The 27002-nt window shown below is 45.5% G+C and overlaps 1 protein-coding gene across 1 annotated transcript; it reads left to right on the top strand.

The window, feature by feature from the left end:
* The first annotated feature begins 2308 nt into the window (after window positions 1-2308).
* On the top strand, window positions 2309-26334 carry Hmgcs2 (3-hydroxy-3-methylglutaryl-CoA synthase 2). The gene is made up of 10 exons (XM_005084220.4): window positions 2309-2583; window positions 13084-13538; window positions 19426-19551; window positions 20011-20175; window positions 20427-20592; window positions 21053-21223; window positions 23251-23357; window positions 23768-23893; window positions 24213-24330; window positions 25966-26334. The coding sequence occupies exons 1-9, from the start codon at window positions 2480-2482 to the stop codon at window positions 24317-24319; spliced, it is 1527 nt and encodes a 508-aa protein (XP_005084277.1). The 5' UTR covers window positions 2309-2479; the 3' UTR covers window positions 24320-24330; window positions 25966-26334.
* The last annotated feature ends 668 nt before the right edge of the window (window positions 26335-27002 follow it).

The raw sequence follows: 27002 nt of genomic DNA, 5'->3' as shown, positions 1-27002 counted from the left end.
CTCTAAAAGTGTTGAAGGTACTGATTGCAGAGAGGCAGCATTGATCCATGTGTTTAGAAACATCTGATGGGAAGTAGAGCAAGACTGAAACAAGTGTGATATCGGGTGGCCCAGACTGATGGCCTGGACTTTAAGACAACAGGCTTTGTTTATTTGTTTTGAGTCCAAAGTCTAAGGTAGTCTGGGCTGGATACATACCTCAGGGTGTGGACTCCTGGTCCTCCTGCCTTCACCCCTGAGTGTGTGTGGGGGGGAGAGGGCAGTGACAGAAATGCACCACCACATTTGACTTTTCAATAGCTGGCTTTGAAAGAATGGAAATTGTAAATACTCAATACTCGAGGTATCCGTGAAGACCCAAGAGGGTACATGTCTCGTTCTGAGTACTGAAGAGCCTTGAGTATGGGCGGCCAGAGGAGTGGATCGTGGAAAAGGAAAAGATTAAAACTGCCATTTAAAGAGCCAGGAGAATGCCGGCCGATCCATCCATTGGAAGTCCTGGGTCCCAGACAAGGGGCGTTTCAGAGGAGAGATGGCAGTAGGGAAGACTCTTGGTGAGAGAACTTCGAGGACGGCTCAGAGGAAGAGCATGCACACTGGGCGGAGACTGAGTTAGAATGAACACTAGCAAGAGGAATGCGGAGGGGAGGGAAGGAGGAACATTTGGCTCCCAGGATTGGGGGAAGGACAGAGGAGGAACACACCTAGTTGAGGTGCAGGGATAATGGGGGAGGGGGAATGCTACCACTGATGTGCTTGAGTCCTGCAACCTGAGATCTGTAAGCATCTTTGTGGAAGTGAGAACAGCCCTTGTCATTCTCCTCCCATCTACACCCCGGGGGAGTGTTAAGTGGAGGTCCACAGACAGGCTCTTGGTAGGGGTCTTGCCACAGAGAGACTGTTGCAGGTGGGCGTGACCTGAACAGTGGATTCAACAGTAAGGAGATGAGACTGTAAGGGGGATAGAGGACGTAGGACTCCAGGGGAATAAACGGAGCAAGAACTACCCTAGTCCTTGTGACGCCTTCACAGAGTTGCATTAGACACTGGCATTCACTGCCATCAGCGGCTGAGTGCACACATGATCACTGTGGGAGACAGAAGCCTGGTGACATGAGAAGGTTAGGGCAGACACGCACCCAGAACATCAGATGGCAGAACATCAGATGGCAGGAACTTTTGCCTTACGAAGTAGCAGAGGAGCTGGATTGGTGGCTCAGAGGGCAAAGTGAAAGCATGGGGACCTGGGTTTGGAACCCCACACCTATGTAAAAGCATACATCTGTAACCCCAGTTATGGAGGGGCACAGACGGGCGGATCCCAGCGGCTCTTTGGCCATCCGGTCTGGCCCAATAGGCAAGCTCTGGGCTCGGAGAGAGACACGTAGCAGAGAGTAACAAAGGAAGACATTGACGTCAGCCTCTGGCAGCCATAGGTACATGCACACTGGAGTGAACCTGCCATAGTCCACAAGTTAAAAGACACATGGGACCCCACTCTGCAACTTAGCAGCCATAGATCCTCCCTGGCTGTCTCCAGGGTCCAGCTTACACCTTTCCTTTTCAGGAGAGCCTGAACTTCAAGACAGTCTCCTTTTGGGGGACCCTGAAGCTCTCCACAGCACCAGCCGTGCAGAGAGCTGTGGAAGCATAATGGTGGGCAATAAAGATAACAGGAAAATAGTCAGCTCCACAGACCAAAGCCAGTCAGCCCTCACATGTGTGTCAACACCTACTCTCAGCTGCCTGAAGAGCCGGAATTAAAAGATTATAATGCAGTCGCAACACTCATGGGATGCTCACGGGATGCTGAGGAAGGGAGACTGACTTATAGTCCAAGGCTAGCCTGAGCTACATAGGGAGAACATGACAAGAGAAAGGAAGAAAGAAAGAGAGGGGGGAGGGAGGGATAAAGAATGAAAGAAGGAAGGGAGGGTGAAGGAAGGAAGGGAAAGGAAAAGTAATTTTTTGGCTTTAAAAATTGCTTCTTATACAAATAGCAATAGCTGACAGCACAGAGAGGCTTAGGAACCAGTGGTGAGTCACTCAGCAGGGAAGTCAGGGCCTGGGAAGATCGGTTGGGGTGACTTAGATATGTTAGGACCTGGCAAGAAAGCTTCCCCACTTCCATGGCTGGACAAATATAAGGCTGACGAAGGAAGTCTCAGAGCCAGCCAGAGAGCAGCCAAGAGCAGGGCAGAGCCAGCCAGCCAGAAGGCAGCCAGGAGCAGGGCAGAGCCAGCCAGCCAGAGAGCAGCCAGGAGCAGGGCAGCTATGTACATGTTAGAGATGATGTTTTTCTTCGACTTCGAGTTCTGAGACCTTTGGCCCAGTTTTTCCGAAGCAGGCAGAAGCCTCGATAAGGTGAGGCGGGGCTTTCCGAGGCTGGAGTCCCAGAGACTTATAAAGCCCAGCCCACAACTGCCAGGCATCTCTCCCATGGCCTGTGGACTGCTGGCTTTCCGCGGATACCCTAGAGATGCAGCGGCTTTTGGCTCCAGCAAGGAGGGTCTTGCAAGTGAAGAGAGTGATGCAGGAAGCTTTGCTCACACCTGCTCACCGGCTCTCAGCAGCCCAGCATAGGTGAGTCACCTGCTCTGAGGGTCTGTAGAGGTCACTCTCAGACAAGCACCACGGGAGACCAGTAAAGACCAGGCAGGGGACCTGTCGGAGAACTCACTAGAATCCCAGGCAAAAGCTGGCAAGGCTCACACTCAGTCATAAGCACACAAGTTAGCTTCAAAGCGCCTCTGTTGCCTCATTTCTAGTCAGGTGTTGAGCTGGAAAGGCCTAAGCATGAGTCTCCGATGTACGATGTGCTCTGTCTTAGGAAAAGCACATCCTCTCCCCTGAGCTACAGGAGGCAGCAGAACTCAGGAACCCGAAGCTGCAACCTTAGTTCAATTGCTCACTTTAGCTCGGTCCGGCAAGACCTAGAATGGACCCAAAAGAGGACGCTGTGTTTCTCCCTGCTTCAGTTTTATGAGATATAATATAGAAGTTGTGGGGGCGAGGGGTACATGTGCTTGTGCAAGAAGAAGACACGTGTGCCGTTTCTCTGTAAACACCTTTAGTCTGGTCCAAGTGCTGTGGTTGCCCAGAACTAACCGGATACAGCTGTGCTTCGTGCTTGGGCTCCCAGATACCAGTTTTATTTTCTCCTTTATTGCTGCCCACTGAGATCAGAGTCTCAAGGCTTCCTTTCTGCTGAATATTTGGGGGGGGGGGGGACAACTTTGCTCTCGTGCCTTCCCTTGCCTGCTCTCCACGGAGCCTGGTAGAGGTGTGTGGGGGGAGGGGCAATGCCCTTTACCTCTTCATGACTCCACCATCACCTCCACTCTCCCACTCCCGGCAAAACCGCTGCATTACAATAGAATATTCCAGCTCAGAATCTAGCTTGTCTCGGCATATGTGAGGAAGGGGTGGACGCGGTTTACTAATTTCAGAGCTGGGCAGGGGTGATCATTCCCTGGTCCCCCACCTGCACCCCTTTTTTTTATTGAGACAATGTCTCTCTGTGTAGCCTTGGCTGACCTAGATCTCACTATGCAGACCAGGCTGGCCTTGAACTTGTAAAGATACACCTGCCTGTGCCTCCCGAGCACTGGGATTATAGGTTGGTGCCACCATGCCCGGCACAAACTTTCCCTAAACCTCCATCCTCATCGACACTCTGTGACTTCTTTGATTCATGCTCTGGAATCCTTACATTTCCCTCTGGTTTCCTTGTGGTTAACCCCAGTGCTCACTGCCTGAACTATGGAAGTTCTTTACAGGCCACCTTTGCTCTAGAGGTCACCTCTAATCCACCCCAGAAAAACCACCACCCCAGCATCCTCTTGCCTGCCGTGATAGTCAACACCTGGGTCTCAGTGTCTCTCTCAACCGTAATCTCTCAGTTCCCTAGCCTGCTCACACACCCACACCGTGGTCACCGCCCCTTTTCCCCCTCCAGTCCTTCACTGACAGAAAACCACTGATCTGTCAATCAAGGTTGACCTTAGGGGCTGGTTCTATGATCCCATAGATAGAGGTGCCAAATCTGAGGGCTTAAGTTCAATTCCCAGAATGTACTCGGTAGGCGAGAACACACTCCTGAAATTTGTCTTCTGGCCCCACACATGTAAAAAACGTAAACAAAGAAAACAAGGCTGACGCCTAGCTTAGCCTCTGCCATGAAGCTCTCCTCATTTTCCTTTCGCAGACAGTCTCTGTTTCCTTTGCACTACACCATTTTGCCTGTGTCCCTTCATGGTTCTCTTCTCCCTCCAGTCTTGGCGGCTGGGCTGCAGACATGCTCATCTCCTTCCTCATGCCGATTAAGGGTTTTGAAAGCCCAGCCCTCTTTGTGTAACTCGTCCACATAACAGCACTCTTTTCATGGTGCAGAGCACAGGGTAGTCCGTTGTGAAGCCACAAGGAAACAGGCAGGATTGCGTGAATTAGAGATTGGTGCAGACTCTTGAGCTAGGCAGCAAGAAAAAGCTTCTTTAAATGAGATGCAGTGGTCATCCCTTGGAGGAAGTATGGGATGAGAAGGGAACTCTAACCAAGTGCCTGGTGCTTCTGGAAGCCTTTGTGCAGTCCTTTTATCTCCAAGGCTCGGAAATCCACGTCCAGAAAAGTCTCTACCAAGACAATAAGGAGAGTTCCTGGCTCTCTGAACTACTCCCTGGATCCTTCAACATGAGGAGGGAGGGACGGAGCCAGCCCGGATGAGACAGATAGATCTTGAAGGGAGAGCAGCCAAGCTGGCAGCTCCAAGCACTAGCTAACCATTAGCTCTTGGTCCTGGGGACACTCACCCATAAATATTTGAAAGTTCAAACTCCAGTTATTTGGAGGGCACCAAATAAATAAGTTAGTCCCCCCCCACCTCCTGCCAGAGGCCAATGAGACAATTGCTCTGCTTCAGTACCTTGTGACCATGGGATGCTCTTCTGTCTCACGGGATCCTTCAAAGTGACTCTCCTGGTGGGAGAGTTTGGGGACCCCAGATGTGCAGGTGGGGAGAAGCACTCAATATGAGACCGATCCCCTGGGGTACAGAGAAAGTTCTGTAAGCCAGGTGCCCAGGGCAACAACTAGACAGTATTTCTGAACCAAGATAGGCTGGGGAATTACTCCACTAGTGTTTCTAGCAAAGAAGGGTATTGGCTTCAGACCCTGGACACCTGTAGGAGGGGAGCTTGCAGCTGGGAAGAGAAACTGCCCATGTCCACCAGAGGAAGGACACAGAAAAGAAACACATTGTCTCTTTCCCTTCTACTGACTGCCATTCTAGTCCTCATTTGGAATGGCACTGTTGGTCATCTGTGCTCCCACGGGTTGGCCTGCTCCACTGCAGAAGGAGCTATGAAATGCCTGCTGCTCTGTGGACACAAAGGCTGTCTGTCTTGTTCTACAGTGAGTCAGCTCTGCACAGGGAGTGTCTGATAAATATTGAGAAGTCCCAATCAGAAGAAAGCAGACAGAACAAAAGACAGGGAATTTTCCTTTAAAAGTAGGACAATGACCTGGGCGCATTGGTGCACATTTGCAATGTCAGCATTCAGGAGCTGAGGCAGGAAGACCAGGAGCTCAAGGCCAGTTTGGGCTACACAGTGAGACTTTGTCTCAAAACAAAACAAACATACGAGCAAGTGGGGAAAGGATTCGTTTGTTCTTGTGTGGTAACAAGAGAAAGAGAGGAAGATTAAAGGGGTACACTGTGAAGATGAGTCGAGGTTTCTAGATTATTCCTTCTAAGAGCTTATAGCGCATGTGGAAATAAAACATCAGGATCATAACAGCTCAAAGTGATGGAAACAGTAACAGAACTGACCTGCAGAAAGGGTTTGCACTATTCTGGAGATAGTGGGGTGTACTCTGTTCTTAACAGACACACAATAACTGTCCATACTTAGGGATATGGTGTGATAATTAAGTGTGTGCTCATGGGCATGCACACATGCACACACACACACACACACACACACACACACACACACACACAATGACCCGATCAGAGAAATTGGCGTATTTATCCTTACAGACTTTTGTCATCTCTTTGTGTTTCGAACATTTGATATCTTCCCTGCTCGCTTCTTTGAAAAAATTAATTTCTGTCAATCATAATGACCCTGCTGTGTCATAGGACATTCAAGGTTACTTCTGGATCTGGAGAGATGGTTCGTCGGTTAAGAGCACTGGTTGCTCATCCAGAGGACACAGGTTCAATTCCCAGTATCCACATGGCATCTCACAGCTGTCTGTAGCTCCAGTTCCATGAAATCTGACACCCTCATACAGATAAACATACAGGCAAAACACCAACTCACATAAAATAAAAATAGATAAATTATTTAAAAAACAGAACGTTACTTCTGGCTGAGGATGTGGTATGGTGCGTTTGCCTGAGTGTCCCGTGTTTACATCCCAGCACCATGGAATAAAACAAGACAAAAATCGGAGCTTATTTCTCCCGTGTAGCTGTACCTGTGCACACAGCCATCATCTTCTCCCCATCTCTCATTTTCCTTACCCTGCCCAAGGCTCTTGCATCACTATTCCAGTCTCTACTGCTTTGAGGTCAATGTCTTCGCTAGCACCTGTGAGCAAGAACATGCAATTTTTGACTTTCTGTGCATAATATATGTCCCATCTGTGTTGCTGCAGTGACAGAATTCAGTCTTCATGACTAAATCATATTCCAGCATGCATACACGTCACAGTTTGCCTACATATTCATCTGTCAGTGGACAGCACAAACGATTCTTCTCTGTTGTGGTTCTTATAAACAGTGCTGCAATGTGTATGTGTGTCTATTATGTGTGACCATGAGCGATGTCTGTTCATTTCAGTTCCTTTGGGTACGTATCCAGTGTTGAGATTCATGGATCGAATGGTAGTTCTTTTCTGGTTTTTGGTGGTACAACTGTATGGTTCCCATGTGGCTATATCAATTCACACTCCCATCGTCTCTGTGTGAAAGGTTTTTCTTTGGAAAAAGTTGTGTGTCTCTCTGAGCACATGTGTGAGCATGTTTGCTGCCGCGGCGCACATGTGAAGGTCAGAGAACAACTCACAGGAGCCTTTCCTTCTGCCCTGTGGGTTACTGAGACTGAACAGAGGTCTGTCTCCTGGGGGAAAGCACCTTTGCCCATGGGGCCGGCCATCTCGCCAGCCCTGAAAGTTTCCTTTCCCAGCAGCCCCACTGCCTTTGGTGTTTATTTGCTTCTAAAGCCATGCAAACTGTGGTGAAGCCCCATCCTGGACCTTTACTCTGTATCTCCTTGCTGATGTGTGGTGCGTAGTGTGTTTGCTTCTGTTCTCTGTCAGTACATCCTCTCTTGAAAAATGTTGATTCCGATGTGGCCTATGTAAAAACACAACTATTTGGGTTTTTGTTGTCAAACTGTTTCAGTCCCTGGTATGTTCTGAGAGTTGTGCCCTTCAAATGAACAGATTGCCAAGTATTTTCTCCCACCGGAGGCTGTCTCTTTATTCTCACATCATTCCTTTTGCTATTCAGAAGCACTTTCAGCTTTAAATAATAATATTTACCTGATTTTGGGCGAAGGTTCTTAAAAAGTATTTGAAGGGCTAGCGAGATGCTCTGGCAGGTCATTGGACCAGAGTTCAAGTCCCCAAACCCGCATTGTGGGAGGAGAGGACTGACACCTACAGTTGCACTCTGAAGTTCACAATGTGCTGCCACGCTCGTGCTCACACACATGTAAGTAAATACATACATACATATATAGGTAAGTAAACACAGAAGCAGGGAAACTGAGGTGGAGAATCACGAATTTGAGGTGATTCCAGTCCAGGCGACACAGTGAAATTGTCTCAAGCAAATCAAATCAAAACAAGATGACTCTTCGCCAACATTAGCATGTGCTCTACAATTCCTTCCAGCAGAGTCATGATTTGAAGTCCTGCATTCGGGCCTTCCACCCATTTTGAACTGACTTTTGCATGGTGAAAGGCAGGGTCCGGGTTTACTGTGTGTGGATAGCTAGTTTTCTGAGCAGCACTCACTGAAAAGGTTCATTTCTTCAATTGTGCTGATTGCCTTCACCAAAAAAAAAATATCATCGGGCTATGAAAGTGTGAGTTTACTTATTCTGAGTTCTCAGCTCTGTTGGTCTATGCGTTGGTTTTTATTTCAGAGCTGTGCAGTTTGAGTTATCATAACTTTGTAGTGTGTTGTTGCTGCTTTGTTTGTGAAGAGTTCTGCTATGTAAGAGCAGGCTGACCTGGGCCTTGCTTGGTAGCCTAGTGAGGTCAACACTGGGTGTCATCTGCAATCTCTGTCCACCTTATTTTCTGAGACAGAACCTTTCACTGGTCATGGAGCTTTCTGACTAGTTAGACTTGCTGGGTAGTGATCCCCAATGCTGCTCCTGTATTCAACATGCCAGGTTTTTTTCTTGATTAATTAAACTAAAGGCCTATCACTGTGATTTATTATTTCAAAGACTACTTCTGTTTCGTTGTTTCTTCTATTTCTTTATTTCCTATTTTGTTTATTTCTGTTCTGCTGCTTATTGTTTCTTTCTTTCTCATACTTTTGACTTGGTTCTTTTCTTGTTCCTTGAATTGTGTCATTAAGTTGTTTATTGCATTGCATCATTAAGTTGTTTTTGTTTGGTACATAAGCTTCCTTATAAGTGTGTGTCTCATAGGTTTTGTAATGTAATTGTTTCATCTGCGCTGAGATTGTTGTTCAGAAACAGTAGCTGTTAGGTGATTCCTAGCAGCTTTGTTGACAGCCATCTGTTTTATTCACTTGGTCTACAGTCCAGATGAACTCTGTTGTTTCTTTGCTGACAATGATCTAACTCTTGATGGAAGTGGTGGTGGTGAAATCCCCAATTTTCGTATTAGAATCTGTTTTTCCAGTTATATCCGTAGTCTTGCTTTATGGAATTCATGCCCCTGCATTGAGTATATATCTATAGTATTTCCTCCTGTCGAATCAATCTAATTATTGTTAGACAATGACTGCTTTCATCTCTTTCTACAGACTTTATTTACGGTCTATCTTATTTGACATGAGCATAGGTACTCCTGTTTGCTTTGGGGTCCTTCTTCTGTATCTTTTTCCATCATGTCACTATTGGCATATGTGTATCTTCAGTGGTGAAATGAGTTTATTGTAGAGAGTTTATCACTGGGACTTGGTTGTAGTCCAGTCTTTAAGCTGGGAGGTTAAATACAAATGTCTTTCTATTACATGTTTTGCTGGTCATTTGTATGATCTGTGCTCCTTCCTTTTCTTGTTCATCACTGTGGTTGGTGGTCTTCTGTTCTTATAGGTTTCTCTTTCTCCTCTTTTGTGTATCTATCTGCTCTGCTATTGAGTTCTATGTTTCCAGATGTCTTCATAGTGTAGTTATCTTTTGTCACCTCAGTGTAGAACTACCGTAAGCATTCTCTTAGGAGTTATTTGTCAGTGATGAATTTCCTGCTTTTTCTTATTTTATAAAGACTTTATTTCTTCTTCATCTCTGAAGGATAGCTTTTCTGGATATAATATTCTTGGTTGGCATTTCTTTTCTTTCAGAAATTTGAATATATCACCCCATTCTCTACTGTTCTGCATGGTTTCTGCTGAGAAATCTGAATGTTTCCTTATACATAGCTTGAGTTGTTTTTTTGTTGTTTTTGGAATTTCTATCTTATATTTTCCATTTATTTATTTACTATGTTGGGCATATGGATGTGTCTGTGCCATACTTCAAACACCTTTCTTAAAAATCATTATTTTGAATTTTTTCAGGCAATTCACTGATTTCCTTTCTTTTGGTGGTGGTGGTGGTGGTGGTGTGTGTGTGGTGTCTGTTGCTAGAGAGTTCCTTTGGAGGTGTCATATTACTTGTTTAGTGATCCCACATTAACATTTGTGCATTTGGAGGGATCAGGTTCTCTCTCAATTTTATTGATTGGCTTTTATACTAAAAATCTGTGAACTGATGATCTGTCACACAGTACTGATTGTGTAGACCACATTGGCTTGGTACTCTAGTGTAGACCTTCTGTACATTCTCCAGCTGTCATCAGTGTTGGTGATGTATGTCTTTTTTATTTTATTATTTTAATTTTAAATAGCTTGTTTCACATGTCAATCCCAGTTCCCTCTCCCTCCCCTCCTCCCGCACCCTGGTGATGTATGTCTTAGTGATATAGGCTATAGGATTTGTGGGATTGCACACACATTTTCATGCATCTTTTTTTAGGCAAGGCAATATTGCTAGTAGTTGTGGGCAAAATGCTTTGAGGGTGGGGAGTGCCTTTCAATTTCTACAGATGGTATGCGAGTAGGGTCACTCCATGGGCCTAGACATGAATGGCACAGCATTCTCATCAGTAGAGCAGGGTGATAGTGGTGTCTGAAGCTTCACAGGGACTGAGCTACAGCTGTGGTACCACAAATGATAGAAGGTCATGGATGACATTGTGGGCTCAGAACAGGCTATTAATCTGCCTCTCAGAGACTCAGTGGGGTGACCTTCTAAGGTAGGCATATCTACTAATTTTTGAGGACTGCAGAAGGATTTTTCAGGGCCACTTAGAATCTCAGGGATGACTTCTGTGAATTAAGATACTCAAGAATATAGGGCTGCAGAGATAGCTCAGTGGTTAAGAGTACTGGCTGCTCTTCCAGTGGTCGTGAGTTTAATTCCCAGAAACCACATAGTGGCTCACAACCAGTTGTAGTGAGATCTGGTGCCCTCTTCTGGCCTGCAAGCGCACATGCAGATGGAACACTGTATATGTACTAAAACCTGTAGAATCATGGAAACACATGATGGCCTTAGAAGGAGAAGAAACCTACCTTGAAAAAAACCAAAATGAGTAAATAAATAAATCTTTTAAAAAGGGTACTCAAGAATAGAAACCTGTGTAGGCTTTGTGAGTCATGCAGGTATGACTGCTGACTGCCTGCCTACTTTCCATGTGTTTCATGGGCAGTAGAAAATGTGCCTCTGTAAGTCCAAGTCGTTCAACACAGCCTGCCCAGGTGCTTTCCAGGGGTGTGGGAAGGTAAACAGAGACACCTGTGTATTTCATAGAAATGGATTGGCTAAGCTTATAGAAACAGTTCTCTGGTTGCTTCATAAGCCCTAAGGTGAACAGAATCCCAAGATGGTCCTGTGGGGCAGGAGTCAAGTGGGAAGGGCATAACAGGGCTAGGCTCTTCTTTAGGGCAATTTGGTGGTGTAGTAAACAGGTAGTTACCCAAACCTGGCTCCAGAACTGCAAAGGCTGTAGACGCTCCAACAGTAAGCAGCCTGGTATGAAAGGGAACTAATGATCACCTTTTCCCTGCTAAGCAAAATTCCTCCTGGTTAAGAGTTGATCTTGAGAGGTAGGAGAGTAGAAATTAGTCTCTCCTTCTAAGGCCATCATGTGTTTCCATGCTTCTACAATGTTTTCCCCACATATCACTTTACTCCATGCAAACATGCTGGTGAAATAGCGATTGTTTTCCTTGTTACAGAGGGAAGAACACCAGACATGGCTCATGGATCATCTTCCTGACAACACCTTCTTAGTAGAAAAAGTAATTTATTTAGTTTGTGATAAGCTATGCCTGTTGTAACCTCTAGGGTCATCACTACAATGCAGATGGGGGTAAAGGCTAAGAAATATTTTAACTGGTAAATATTTAGTTAATTGATAAGAATTCAGGAAAGAGAAAATAAAGGATGAGAGATAATATAAGCAAATAAAATCAAATAGATGATGAATTTCACCCCAACTTTATCAGTAATTATAATAAATATAAACAGACTAAATACTCCAATTAAAATACCACTAGTGTCAGGCTTATTAAAAAATTAAAAGACTCTCCTATATGAAATGTATAAAAGATAGATGTGATAGTACATACCTGCTGTGTAAGCCAGTATTCTGTTGCTGTAAAGAGATACCACATCTACAGCAACTCTTTACAAAAGAAGCACTTAATTGTCATGGCAGGGAGCATGGCAGCACCCAGGCAGACATGGTGCTGGGGAAGTAGCTGAGCTTTCTATATCTGGATCTGAAGGTATGGGGAACAGAGAAACCCTGGGACTGAGACTGACTTAGGCTTTGAAACTCCAAAACCCACCCCCAGTAACACACTTCCTCCAACAACACCACACCTCCTAATCCTTCTCAAGCAGTTCCACTCCCTAATGCCCAAGCATTCAAATGTATGAGCCTATGGGGGTCATTCATATTCAAACCACCACCCCCAGAATCCCAATTCTTAGGAGGTAGAGTCAGAAGAATCCAGAATTCAGATCTAGTCTGCCTGGGGTAAAATGAGAGATCCTGACTCACAAAATCAAAACCCAAAACAGCAACAAAAGACACAAATGGAAACAAAACAAAACAACTATTAGAAATTAAAATAATAAATGGAGAAAAGGTATAAAGCCTTTTGTATTAGTTACTTCTCCTTTTGCTATGGCAGGATATCCTAACAAAAGCCACTTACTTAACAGAGGGAGCATTTATTTCTGTTCACAGTTCTAGGGCTTGGTTTACCATGGTGGGGAGGTCACAGAGACAGGAGCTTCAGAGAGTCAGGAGTCAGAGGATACTGTGAGTGGTTATGCTCAGTTAGCTTTGTCCTCTTTATACAGTCCAGGACCAAGCCCAGGGGAAAGTGCCCCACTCCTCCAGGGTGGGCCTTCCCAACTCAATTAAACCATCAAGATAATCCCTCACAGGCACGCCTGAAAGCTAACCTACTCTCAATGACCCCTCAAAGATATGTGTGGAGGCTTGTCTCCTGGGCAATTCCAGATCCTAACAAACTGGTAATCAACACTAACATTACACTCTGAGAATCTGGACAGACTACCATTCAAAGAGTGATCAAAGGACTAGCCTAGCTATGTTATTAGGAAAGGTAGACTTTATAATGAGTTAAAGGATAAAAGGGTCAAATTAGTAGATAAAACTACTGAATTTTCACTCACTTAATAACACAGCTTCAAAACATACTAAAACGTGAATGAAATTACTGCCACACTTTTTTGTTTTTGAGGCAATTGTCAAAAGACCATAGTGGATTTATGACTGTTATTTTAACCACAGGTTTTTTACAATCCCTCCTGCTCCCCTGGCCAAAACAGACACTTGGCCGAAAGATGTTGGCATCCTTGCCCTGGAGGTCTACTTTCCAGCCCAATACGTGGACCAGACTGACCTGGAGAAGTTCAACAATGTGGAAGCAGGGAAGTACACAGTGGGCTTGGGCCAGACCCGTATGGGCTTCTGTTCAGTGCAGGAGGACATCAACTCGCTGTGCCTGACCGTGGTGCAGAGGCTTATGGAGCACACAAAGCTGCCGTGGGACGCCGTGGGCCGCCTGGAAGTGGGCACTGAGACCATCATTGACAAGTCCAAGGCTGTCAAGACAGTGCTCATGGAACTCTTCCAGGATTCAGGCAACACTGACATTGAGGGCATAGATACCACCAACGCCTGCTACGGGGGCACTGCCTCCCTCTTCAATGCTGCCAACTGGATGGAATCCAGCTACTGGGATGGTATGTGTTTCCAGGACATTACAGACATATTATTCCTAGAGTAGAAGCTGAACACTATGCCCTGCTTATACTGGGATGGGAAAGGCAATTTATCTATACAGCTGCTGCTATCGCCCAACAAGAACACTGAGAACAGCCAGGTAGATGGCTACAACTTTATACAGTTGATCAGGTAGCATGTTCATGTAGCTGTTCATTTATTCTGTGCAGTATCCTGTGGTATGAGTGCCGCACCCGATCATAGATGAGAAAACGAAATGTCTGGTGTCTTGCTGTGTTAGTTTAGTTACTTGTCTTGCAGCTGTGACAGGACTCTCAAGGAAAGAAGGGTTTATTCTGGTTCACAGTCTGAGGGTGTAGCCCATCACGATGGGGGAAGTCATGGCTGCATGAGTTAGAGAGAGCTGGTCGCAGGGCATCCCCAGTCAGGAGGCACAGTCAGAGGAATGCTTTTGTTCAGCTCTCTTTCTCCTTTATTGTTCAGGCCAGGACCCCAGCCTTTGGGGTGATGCCACACACTTTTAGAGTGGTTCTTCTGTTTCAGTTAACCTAAATGAGAAGATTCCTCACGACATGCCCAGGAGTTTGCTTTCATGGTGGTTATAAACCTTATCAAGGTGACGGTGACATTAAGATCAAATGCCACACTGACGAAATGAGTGTAGAGGCAAAACTCCAAACCAAGCCCAACATATCTCTCCGGGTTTAGTTCTCTTTATTGCCTCCTAAGTCTCTGAAACAAAGATGTATGTGCACAAGCATCTGTGGCAAGGGGTGGACATTGGCCAAATGGACTGAGAGAAGCCCAGGGTAGACTGTGAACAGAGTGTCTTTCTCCTTCTCCTGAGCCTGCTCTTGAAATGTTGGTTTTTGTTTAACATATTAACATTGCTTTATAACTTACTTACATCTTTCCCCAGAGCTACATTGGTGGGATACCATCTACCAAGATGGCAAGGAAAGTCCAAGGGAAGAGTATAAGATGAGAATTAGATACCTAAGTTTGCTTCACTTAGTGTTCTGTTGCTGTGAAGACACATGTTGACCACAGCAAAAGGAAAACATTTAATTGAGGCTGGCCTACAATTTGAAAGGTTTTGGCCTATAGCTGTCATGTCAAGAAGCATGGCAGCCTGCAGACAGACAAGATGCTGGAGATGTAGCTGAGAGTTCTACATCCAGATCTGTAGGCAGCAGGAGAGAGACATTGGGTCTGGTTTGGACTTTTGAAACCTTAAAGCCCACCCTAAAGACACACCTCCTTCAACAAGGCCACACCTCCTAGTCCTTTCAAATAATGCCACTCCCCAGTGACTAAACATTCCAATACATGAGTCTATGGGGGCCATTCAAACCAACACATTAACCTCCTGGAGTCTCAAAGTTCCTGTTTACTTCTCTGCCTTTTGGGGCTGATGAAAGTATTGACTAAAGTGATGGGAATATGAGGGACCTTGGCTGTCTCTATATTTACTGAGTTGGAAACTATGAGGGTGAGCATTGAAAAACCGTAGTGAAATACTAATTACAAAATTAATTTTAAGGTTCTAATGTTGCCATGGATCTTAAGGAATATATAGACCGGCATTCTTTGCTTTTAGGTAAAGAGCAGGACTGCAGAGATGACCTAACGGTTAAAGTACTTGCAGTGCAAGCATGGGGACTGGAGTTTGGATCCCAAGTTAAAGCTGGGTGGACACGAGCACTTGCATGAAAACAAATAGAAAAGAGGGTAAACAATGTAAAAATGAGGGACTGGCAAGACAGCTCAGTAGATAAAGGTGCTTCTGCCAAGCCTGGTGATCTCAGTTAGGGTCCCAGACCTCACGAAGTGGAAGGAGAAAGCTAACTCTAACAAGTTGTCTTCTTGCTCCTTTTTGATTTGACTTTTATAAATGAAGGAAAATAGATTTTTGAAAAACTTCATGATAAAGAAGTTGGAGTTAAAATGACACACACTGAAATTAACTAGACTCAAAAGCTATTCAACTCAATAAACTTCTCTATAGCTAGAATAGCCACTCAGAACAGACACTGTAGGCTTTATACTTTCATTGTTGAATGTATTTTTATGCACTTACCCACCACCAAAACCAGAAGTTCCACGACAGAATTAGAACCAAAACAAGAATTAACTTTATAACTTGTGGCCACTACCCGAATCCAGTATTTTCTCATCTGTTGTGGAATAGTCTTTTTGTACACTGGGAAGATGTGTCATTCTGATTGGTTTAATAAAAAGCTGAATAGCCAATAGTTAGGCAGGATTTCCAGGCACAGAGAATGCTGGGGGAAAGAAGTGTGGAGTCTCAAGGAAACTTGAGGAAACATGACATGTAGGAGATGAGGTAACAAGCCATGAGTCACGCATCAGCATGTAAATGAATAGATATGTGTTAATTGAAGTTATAAGAGCTAGTTAGAAACAAGCCTAAGCTATCAGCTGAGCTTTCATAAATTATAGTAAGTCTTTGTGTGGTTATTTGGGAGCTGGCTGGTGGGACAGAGAAAGATTTGTTAAACTTATCCCTTAATATTTAGCCTCTCTTTTTCTTTTTTCTGCTTGTACCCACATGCACATTTGTTCGCAAATAAACAAATATTACTGATTGAATTCCACATCTGAGGGAAAACATGTTTTTTTCTTTCTGAAATTATATGACCTTGCTTAATATTATGCATTTTAAGTCCATCCATTTTCCTGCAAACTTTGTGATTTCATATTTCTTTAAAACAGAATAATATGGGCTGGAGAGATGGTTCAGTGGTTAAGAGGGACCAGGGGACCCTGGTTCAATTCCCAGAACCCACGTTACAGCTCACAGCTGTCTGTAACTCCAACTCCAGAGAGTCCAACACCCTCACACAGACATACGTGCAAATAAAACAATGAGAATAAAATAAAAAAACAGAATAATATTCTACTTTATATATAAAAATATTCATTATCCACTCAGTTACTGAGAACAATTAGGATGATTCCAATTCTTTGCTACAGTGACTAAAGCAACAATAAACATGGGGTATGGATATCTTTATGATAGGGTACAGAGATTTCTGGGTTTACGTCCAGGAGCAAAATAGTTGGATGGCATGGTAGTTCTATCTTTACTTTTTGAGAAATTTCCAAACTTATTTCCATAGCAGTGTATTAATTTGAACCCTCATGAATAAGCGTTCTTCTTTCTCCAGGATCTTTCCAACATTTATTGATAGATTGTTGATGATGGTCATTATGACTGGGGTGCTTAGGTAGCATTTCAAAGTCATTTTAGCTCACATTTACCTGATAGCTAGGAATATTAAACACTTTAAAAATAATTATTGGCCACCTGTGTTTCTTTTTTATGTTTTTGAAAAGTGTCTGTTCAGTTCACTCGCCCATTTGTTAACTGGGGCTTTTATTTCCTTCATATTTAATTTCTGTAATTCTTGATAAGTTCTTGATATTGGCCTACTGTCAGAAGCGTGACTGGTAAAGATCTTCTTCTTGTTTTTTTGTTCGTTTGTTTGTTTTGTTTTTTTTTGTTTTGTTTTTTTTTTTTCGAGACAGGGTTTCTCTGTGGCTTTGAAGGCTGTCCTGGAACTAGCTCTTGTAGACCAGGCTGGCCTCGAACTCACAGAGATCTGCCTGCCTCTGCCTCCCGAGTGCTGGGATTTAAGGCGTGCGCCACCAACGCCCAGCCAAGATCTTCTTCCAGGCTGTGTGAACATTTTAGGTAATTTTTCTATTACCCAGCTTGTCTTTCTTTTTTATTTTTTAAAGGAGACTTTTGTAATGAAGGAAAATAGCTTTTTGTTGGCTATAAGTACTGTAAATAGTCTTCAGTTTGTCTTTTGATTTTGTCTCTGCCTGGAGGTTGGTTTTTAGAGTTAAATTTAAAGGTCTTGTCCTAAATGAGTTCTAAGTGCTTTTCTATAGTTTCTGATATTTTCATATTGAAAGTGAAAAAAATATATATATGTTATTTTTCTCCAATTACATGCATGTACACCCCAATACTTTTTTTCTTGGGGTTGTTATAATTATTAATAGGAGGCCCTGGGACTTCCATGAATGTTGTGCTGGAGTCCTGTCCCTCAAAGCTTTATCTTACCGTTCATGTATTAAGTTCTTCAGACCTCAATTCCTTCCTTCTGTAAGGAGGGGATCACTAGGGTGTGACTCAATGGAGGTGTGCTTGTCGGGCATGCTCAAGAACTTGGTTCAATTGGCAGCACTGCCAAAACACAAGGGGAGAGGTTCTTACTGCTATCTCCCTATGGATCTGAGGCTCAGGATTCAGTCAGAACACGGTTTCAATTTCAAATCTGTATCCTCTAGGTCAGTGGTTCTCAACCTCCCTAAAGCTGCAACCCTTTAATACTGTTCCTCATGTTCTTCATAAAATTATTTTCATTGCTATGTCATAACTGTAATTTTACTACTGTTCTGAATCATAATGTAAATATCTGTTTTCCAACTGTCTTAGGTGACCCCTGTGAAAAGATCATTCAACCACAAAGGGGTTGTGACCCACAGGTTGAGAACCACTGCACTAACTGAATGCTTCAGATAAGTTTCTTTGGAGATAGCATCTTCAGCCATGAATGCTGGCATAGCCACCTGTCTTTCTGGCCTGTTTAGGGATTACTTGAAGCTGATGGCTATCTAGCCTGTTTTTAAATGCTAATCTCTTTCCCGATGTCCTGTCCTTCTATGGTTTAGTAGACATGTAGAGATGTGGGTGCTGTAAGTTAGTTGGTACAAACCTAAATTGTCTCCACAAGTTCCAGTTAAGAAAGTTTTAAGTGAATTTAGAAATGGAATTCTGGCCAGGCATGGAGACCCAAACTTGCTGATGCAGGATCTTGAGTTTGAGGTGAACCTGGGCTATGTAATGAGACCCTGTCTCAAGTACACTAAAAACAGGTAAGGAGCATGGTTCATCAGTTTTGAGCACTTGTTCTTGCAGAGGACCTGGGTTCAGTTCCCAGTACCCACACAGTGGCTCACAACCACCTGAACTCCAGTTCTAGAGAATCCAGCCCCTTCTACTGATCTGTGGTGCAGACACATGCATGCGGGCAGAAAACATATACACACAGTCTAAAATAAATAAATCTAGGCAATAAAGCTTAAATACTAAAAATAAATAATCCCTGGGGTCGGCAATATGGTTAATGACCTATGGGGCTACTGTGTCTATTCATTACTTACAGCTATGGATGGAATTTGAAGCAGACACTGTTTGGGCAGCAATTCTGCTCAGATTTCTTCCCCAGGAACTGTTGCAGTCACCCCTCACCCTAGGCTCCCCAGCTCCCAGGGTCTGCCCTTGCCAGAGACATAGCTATGCCTATAAACCCCTCTGTTCAATGAGATCCTGGTACCCTTGCTGCTTTCCCAGTTCTGAGCCACCATGCCTGGGGAGCCCATCAACCAGTGCTACAGGAGCCAAGACTGGAGAACTGGCAGCTCCCTGTCCCATGCTCTGCTGGTGATGAGAGATTGGGGTGGGTTGGCTGGAGCAGTGGCTCCGTGAACTGATATTATCAACCTCAACTCCCCTGACGTCCTTCACCAGAGCCCATGGAGTGGAGACCTGACTCTCAGTTGATCTCTGACCCACATGTGTTGCACTGTCTTGTATGCATGCAAACATACATTCACTTAAAAATTACACATGGTTCCGAGTGAGTATTTCGTAGCTGAACTGTAGGGACACTTAGCATTGAATTTATATTTCAAATACAAATAGATCATAGGTTTCACCAGAGTTTATGTGTGCTATTCTATTTTTGGTTTGCTTCCATCTACTTCCAGTATATAAAACTATGCTCAGTACACAGCAGGCTCACTCTACTCTAGATTTGACAGTGATGTCATGACTGTCTGTCTTTGCAGGTCGCTATGCCCTGGTGGTCTGTGGTGATATCGCAGTCTACCCTGTAGGTAACGCCAGACCCACAGGTGGCGCTGGGGCTGTGGCAATGCTGATTGGGCCCAAGGCCCCTCTAGTCCTGGAGCAAGGTTGGTAATAAACATTCCCAATAGGCTGCATGGGGCACAATCACCTTGTAGACCCTAATCCCAAACTGCCTTACACACTACTCAGGGCTGGGGGTTGGGAGGACTCATCTCTGAAAATCTGTCCAGGGGAGCAGCTGTCTGGGGGAAGAGAGAAGCCAGAATCTATGGTTTCATCATGTACTGGGATAACGATACGTGGAGTAGGCCTGGCAAATGCGGGTGAGGAACCAGCCACGGTGGGACTAAGAGTGACAAAATCCAGACATAAAGTGAGGCTTAGAGAATCCTAAGTCTGTGTTTCCAGAAGCCCACCAAGGTGTGGAGAGAGAAATCTAAACCTCGCTTCTCTAAAACTCCTTTTGCCTAAGCGCGAGCTCTGACTTGGGCGTAGGTGACAGAACACCTCTGCTTGAGGTGGCCTGTATGAGGCAGTCTCTGAAGCCTTCTGTGCCTTTCCAGGGCTGAGGGGGACCCACATGGAGAACGCATATGACTTCTACAAACCAAACCTGTCCTCGGAGTACCCACTAGTGGATGGGAAGCTCTCCATCCAGTGCTACATGCGGGCCTTGGATCGATGCTACGCAGCCTACCGCAAGAAAATCCAGAATCAGTGGAAGCAAGGTATGGGGCTGGGAAGGCAGAAAGGGGGGCTCTGCTCGTGTGGCCAAGAGCCCGCCTTTATCTTCCCTGTAGGGAACACTTGGTAATGTCTGTGGAATGAATGAATGTGTAGTGGAATGAATGAGAGAGCTTTACAGGTGTCTGCTGCAGCAGGAACTCTCTCTGGGAAGCTGAGCATCCTTACATCTGGGAGAGTGGGTCCCGGTAGCTCAATGTCACACTGCCCCTCACCTTCACACTTTCTTTTCCAGCGGGAAGCAGCAAACCTTTCACCCTCGACGATGTGCAATACATGATCTTCCACACACCCTTTTGCAAGATGGTCCAGAAATCCCTGGCTCGGCTGATGTTCAATGACTTCCTGTCATCCAGCAGCAACACACAGAATGATTTATACAAGGATCTGGAGGCCTTCAGGTGGGTCTTCTTTAAGTGGAGTCTTAGGTTTGTGGAAGGTGAGTGAGGAGGGGGCTCCCTCATGCCTCAGATGTTGACCTCCCTCCTATGAGAAGCAGGTGGCAACCCTCCAACCCAGCAGAAAGGGTGCTAAGACCTTCTTTCAATAGAGGCAAGGGACGGAGCAGGTCTGCATGCATTCTCCGTGTGTTGGGCGAGGAAAGGAAGGTAAAAAGAATGAAAGTTAAGCAGGGTGTGTGGCATGATTTGATTTCTAGCTTTCTAATGGATCATGAAAATATGGGTAGATGACACAACACAGTATGTGTACATACGATTTCAGATGACGGGAATGTTACTTTGGGCTTTTTAGATGTTTAAGTATAGTAACAAAAAAACAGGCACCTGGGAGCTTTCTCTCCTGCCGTGTTCCTGGCCTTCTCTTGTCACCCCTCATGTGACATCTTGCTCTGCTTCACAGGGGTCTAAAGCTGGAAGAAACCTACACCAACAAGGATGTAGATAAGGCTATTTTGAAGGCCTCCCTGGACATGTTCAACAAGAAGACCAAGGCCTCCCTCTACCTGTCCACGAACAATGGGAACATGTACACCTCGTCCCTCTACGGGTGCCTGGCCTCCCTTCTCTCCCAGTGAGTACTAACAGCCCGTCTGCTGTTTCCCGAGCATGAGCCGGGCCAACCAACTTTCTCTCCTTTTCCCATTCAAATTTCAGTTTGTTGAGATAGACTTTTGCAATAAAGGAAGAGAGAGGATGGATAGAAAGGTTACAACTTGTTCCAAAGGTAGTTGGGGGCCAGGTTTGCTAGCTGGGTTGAACTTCTCTGGTGTGAACATTGGGGGATTGCAAAGATCTCCGTGGGTAGTAAGAAAATAGAACTTGTGGGCATATGTTTATCTCACCTATTTAAAATCTCTGTACTTAATGTAGCATGGAGGATTGGAAGCTAGCTTTAGATCCCATCCATCACTGAGTTCAAGACTACTTACTACTTATCTTGAAAAACAATCCCCAAACCTGTAAGAGTCTTACTTTTCTTTATCTGTAAAATAGTTATATAACAATGCCTGCTTTCTACAGCATGTTTTTATTCTTTGGTGATTTCACATAGTATAAAATGTACTTAGATTACGTCCACCCTCCATCGCCTACTGCAGCTTCTCCTGGACCACCACTGAGCTACTCTTTTTTAATTTTATTTTTATATAACCCATTGAAATCGATTAGCACTTCCTATATCACATGGGTCTAGGAACAGCCAACAGAGCATAAGCAACCTGCCACAGGTCACGCCCTTGAAGAGTACTGACTCCCCTTCCTCAGCAGCCGTCAACTTCCAATAGTTCCTTGGTTAAGGATGAGGCATCATAAGCTCTTTCTCTGCTCATGCAGGGATTTTGATTGACTTGACCATGTGCAGACAGCCAGAGCTGCTGTGAGTTCCTGAGTGCAAAGGCCATGACATGCCCAGGAGATGCTGTTTTGCAGCTACCTAACCTGATTTCTGGTTCTCACAATCTTTCTTTTCCTTCTTCTGTGACTGTCCCTGAGTGCTCTCTCTCTCTCTCTCTCTCTCTCTCTCTCTCTCTCTCTCTCTCTCTCTCTCTCTCTCTCTCTGTCTCTGCAATAGTCACACAAATGTTTTTGGTGTAACCAACAGCTTTCTAATTGGATTTAAGATCAGCTCCATAGGAGGGAACCAATGCCTGGTATTGAATACCTGCCCAGGAACCCATGGCTGGGTAGGTCATAGGCCCTAGGAGAACCTACTATTACTTTACTAAATAGACATAGCGTCAAACTGCCTTCTAAATGCCCATCCTTATGCTTACAGATTAGTACAGCTCTCACCCCTGATCAGAGAGGCTTCTTTTTGCAGTGAATAGTGATCAATATAGATATTAACAACTGATCAAAGTACAAAGGATAATGGACTATGGAATGTTTTCCAGTTTTCATGAAAATTGCCTTAAAAATTAACATGCTCAGAAAGTACTTAAATGGCAACTATTTCTTTTACTTATTTTCCTGTTTTGTGGTGTTTATAAGAAAATATGTAATTTTTATATGGAAAAGATATGTAGAGGTAAACTTGATCAAATTACTGATAAGGGTGCTCAGAAAGCCTAGTCATAGGAATGTGTGTTGGCAAGTGCCTGTAATCCCAGAGCTGTGGAGGCTGAGGTAGAGGGACTGCAGAGTTCAAGGCCAGCCTGGCCACACAGGTACAGGGGTACATAGCACACATACCCTGAACCCTTAGGGTAGGTACATAGGCACACAACACACAGATATATATATATGCACATATACACGTGTACACCCACATACCTACACCCCCACCCACATAGAAACACAAGTTTGACCATGGAAGTTAAATTGGGAGCCCTGAAGGTTAGTCCACTGATTTAATCTGGCTACACCTAGAAGCATCTGCCCTCACAGTTCTGCCTTCATGTTACAGGCTGTGACTGCTCTCCTTTTGGCAAGGCCTCTGGACCCATATCTGGTCCACCAAAGGTCTGTCTGTGCAGAGTGCATGGGACACATATCTAGTGCTCCATGCATCAGGTGGGCAGGGATGAGATTAGGCTGACACAGAGAAGCTTTATGTGAAACGTAGAATAAATGCTCATGTGGATTTCCTTTCACCTTCAGCCACTCTGCCCAAGAATTGGCTGGCTCCAGGATTGGTGCTTTCTCCTACGGCTCAGGCTTAGCAGCGAGTTTCTTTTCATTTCGAGTGTCCAAGGATGCTTCTCCAGGTGAGTCTCATCTTGCAGCTTGCACTCCTGAAACAGTGCCACCTGGTGAATGAAGCCACCTTGTGTTTCGCCTTGGCTGAGGTTGCTGTCTTGACAGAGTTAAGTTGTGATTAAGAGCAAAGAAAACTCCTGCACAAGGTTACACACACCAGCATTTTCCTTGACTGTAGCAATGGTAGACACAAAGAAACCTGTTAGACAAGGAAAAGGTAATGGTGGGTTGGCTTGGCTGCCTACAGAGAGGCTGATGGTCCGGAGACATCCCGTATCTACCTGTTGATTGTGGTGTGACTGCTATGACCAAGATCAAGCATCTAAGCACCCTGTGGGGTCACCCTACAGACCCTGGCTGCCTATCAGCACCAGTGACAGTGACAACAGGAAGCTTTAACATTGCTTTTGCTTCCCAGGTTCCCCTCTGGACGAGTTGGTGTCTAGTGTGTCAGATCTGCCCAAGCGTCTAGACTCCCGGAGGCGCATGTCCCCTGAGGAATTCACAGAAATAATGAACCAAAGAGAGCAATTCTTCCACAAGGGTAAGAAAGGGGGCAGGAAGAGACAAGAAAGCAGTTCACCCCAGATTCCATGCCAGATTTCACCAGACATCTAGAAAGTAATGGGCCAGGGTCACAGTTTTTACGAGATGTGATTGAGAGAAGTGCTCATGAGGCAAGAACTTGAGCAACCGAACCATCGTCACAGACCTTCTTTCAAATACCAGAGCCGAGATGGCAGCTTCTCTGGTCCTTCTATATGGTCCCAGGAAGCAGGCCCGGGCATGCCTATTACTGTGTTCTCCCCTGCACGCCTGTATCACTCTTTGTAAGTATGGTTCCTTTTTTCTTTGTCCCACAGTGAACTTCTCACCACCTGGTGATACAAGAAACCTCTTCCCAGGTACTTGGTATCTGGAACGAGTGGACGAGATGCATCGCCGAAAGTATGCCCGGCGTCCTGTCTAAAGGAGGCCGCTGTGAGTTTGCAGGGTTGGTGGCACGAAGGCCTGGTGTCTTCCACTGGGTAGCAGATTCAGTTGAGTCTGTAAACACCTCCAGCAAGGCCATGGCTTAGGAAACGGTCAGGGGGAGTTACAAACTGTGAGCTCCAGAGCATGGATGAGAGGGGTCTCTGTCTTGGAAATCTGGGCTGTGAAAGTCAGACCTCTTTGAGTATTTGAGAGAAACTGGATCAGAACCCACAGGAGGAAGCAGACAGCCGCAGGAGCTCTCTAGCATATTGTTCCAACACAATGAGATGGGTGACACGGATCAGGAGCTGAACTGGGAGACAATTCCTAAGGGAGCTGGGTTTCTTGGCTGAAAGGAACTTCAGGGTGGGCAGCAGCAATGTGACAATTCGCGTGCCACAAGGTTCCTTCTAGGGAGAACCAGGGAAGCTTGGTAAATTAGCTAGGATGAGTGTAGGGAGAAGAGAATTGAGTAGAAGAGGGCTGGGGGAGAGAAGAAATGGAAGGACTCCTTGTGGCATTTCTTTAAGGAGAACCAAGGGTTCGGAGCTGCTAATGTGAGTGATGGGTGTGGTGTAGCTGTCTGTCGTTGTTTTCGTTGGCCCAATAGACAAACAGAATGCAAGTTCTAGAAACAATTTCTTCTACAGCCCCCAAATCTCAATAGACTCTTCGTGCTAGTTTATTAAATGCATGAGGAAGGATAAGGTGTGACGGAGGAAGGGCAAGGAACAGAAAGAAAGATGCCCACAAACACCGGAGAGGCTCAGGCAGCGCACAGGTCAGGACACTAACCACTGTCCCCAACCAAAGGAACAGTCACAGCTCCCTGTGCTCCCTTTCGAGGCCGCTCAAATGCCGGAGCCAGGATGTTAGGGGCGAGGCAAAGCAGTGAGAGTTGATGGGCCAAGGATACAGGACGAGCATGAGAAGGTCCAGGTCAGTAAGCAGGTTCACAGGACTTCGGTTCCAGCAGGAAACTTGCTTGAATATGGTTCTGAGGGGTAGGTAAGCGGCAAAGACAGGGCTGTTAAATCCACCGAGCCAGCTGAGTCATGAGATGCAAAGAAATAATGGACTGGGCATGATAGCTCACATCTGCAGTCACAGCCCTTAGGAAACTGAGGCAGGAGAATCACATTTGAGGTCAGCCTGTGTTACACAGTGAGTTCCGGGAAAGCCAGGAGTAGAGTAAAACCTTGTTTGTCTTAACAAATCAGAACCAAAAACAAACAAACAAGAGAAGGTAGATTTTGAAAGACGATTTCCAATCCTAGCCCTTTCCTTCATAAGAGCCATGACGTCATGCCACAGGGCGCCTGGGCTGTTCACAGAGTCAAGAGCACCAAGGCAGGGCTGACATGGAGAACTGAAGTTGGTAGAGCAGTCTGGGGAGTCACTGTTCCAGCCAACCCACCCTGGTCTCTCATCACCAGCATGGGACAGGGAGCTGCCTGTCCCGAGTCTTGGCTCCTGTAGCACTGGTTGATGGGTGGCTCAGAGCTGGGAAGGTGGCAAGGGTACTGGGATCTCATTGAACAGGGGGTTTATAGGCATAGCTATGACTCTGGCAAGGGGCAGGGCCTGGGGGCTGGGTAGCCCAGGGTGAGGGGTGACTGAATCTCTTTCTCCTCTCTACAGATCCATACAACAGTTCCTGGGGAACAAATCTGAGCAGAGTTGCTGCCCAAACAGTGTCTGCTTCAAATTCCACCCAAAGCTGTAAATGATGAATAGACCCAGTAGCCCCTTAGAATCTGCTCTGCAGTGAAGGGCCACCACCTCAGTGGGTCCTTAGTGACTCTCCCTGATGCAACCACTGCCCCAGGCACATGCTGCTACAGACCTGTGAAGAGGGAGAGGATGGAAGGGGGGGATCGCTGACCCCCAGGGAAGAGAATCAGCCATCTTCTCCCACATCCACACACACCACCATTGGTCACAGCTTAGTGGACTTCATTCACTGTTGTCATATTTTATGCTCCTTTCTTAAAGCTGAGAATTTATAAATTTTGTATCTTGTTCTAAAATATGACAATCAAAATGAGAGAAGAAATGGTGTATATTTCCTAGAAGCCAAGACCCACTCAGAATGCAGGACACTCATCACCCCACCCCCTCCACTCACAGACTAATCCCCCAGTCTCATCCAATTCTGCCAAGTCCTCTGGCAGATACAGGGCACATAACGTGACACGGAGCTCCCCATGCTCGCTTCCTATCCTACAGACTCATATCCAGGCCAGGCCAGCAGGTGCTGGGTCAATTGAAACCCCTTGGCATATGTGGCCAGTGTTACCAAGACCAAACATAAAACAAAACCCACAAGGTTGGCCAGGCACGGTCACGCACATCCAAAATCTCAGCACTTGGGAGGCTGAGGAAGGGTGGGCTCAGGGCCAGCCTGGGTTCTGCTGGGAGACCTTATCAAAAGAAAAGGATGATGTGGTGCCGTGTGCCTTTAATCCCAGCACTCGGGAGCAGAGGCAGGAGGATCTCTGTGAGTTCCAGGCCAGCCTGGTCTACAGAGCTAGTTCCAGGACAGCCTCCAAAGCAATACAGAGAAACCCTGTCTTGAAAAAAAGTCATTTAAAAGTGTGTCAAGGTGTTGGTCAAGCGAATGATTGCTATCACCCACAGCAGCTGAAGGCCCAGCTTCTACTCCTATCCCCACCCCG

The sequence above is a fragment of the Mesocricetus auratus genome, unplaced genomic scaffold (genome assembly GCF_017639785.1).
Source record: "Mesocricetus auratus isolate SY011 unplaced genomic scaffold, BCM_Maur_2.0 Super-Scaffold_100009, whole genome shotgun sequence".
NCBI lineage: Eukaryota > Metazoa > Chordata > Mammalia > Rodentia > Cricetidae > Mesocricetus > Mesocricetus auratus.
Note: the sequence above shows the minus strand (reverse complement) of the source record. Positions and strands in the feature narration are given on the sequence as shown.

What these genes read in the sequence shown, in the direction of transcription:
- Hmgcs2 (XM_005084220.4), top strand. Translation starts at nt 2,480, where the DNA reads ATGCAGCGGCTTTTGGCTCCAGCAAGGAGGGTCTTGCAAGTGAAGAGA. An exon ending in CTCTCAGCAGCCCAGCATAG is followed by an intron (nt 2,584 to 13,083) that starts GTGAGTCACCTG and finishes TTTTAACCACAG; the next exon opens with GTTTTTTACAATCCCTCCTG. An exon ending in AGAGCAATTCTTCCACAAGG is followed by an intron (nt 23,894 to 24,212) that starts GTAAGAAAGGGG and finishes TTTGTCCCACAG; the next exon opens with TGAACTTCTCACCACCTGGT.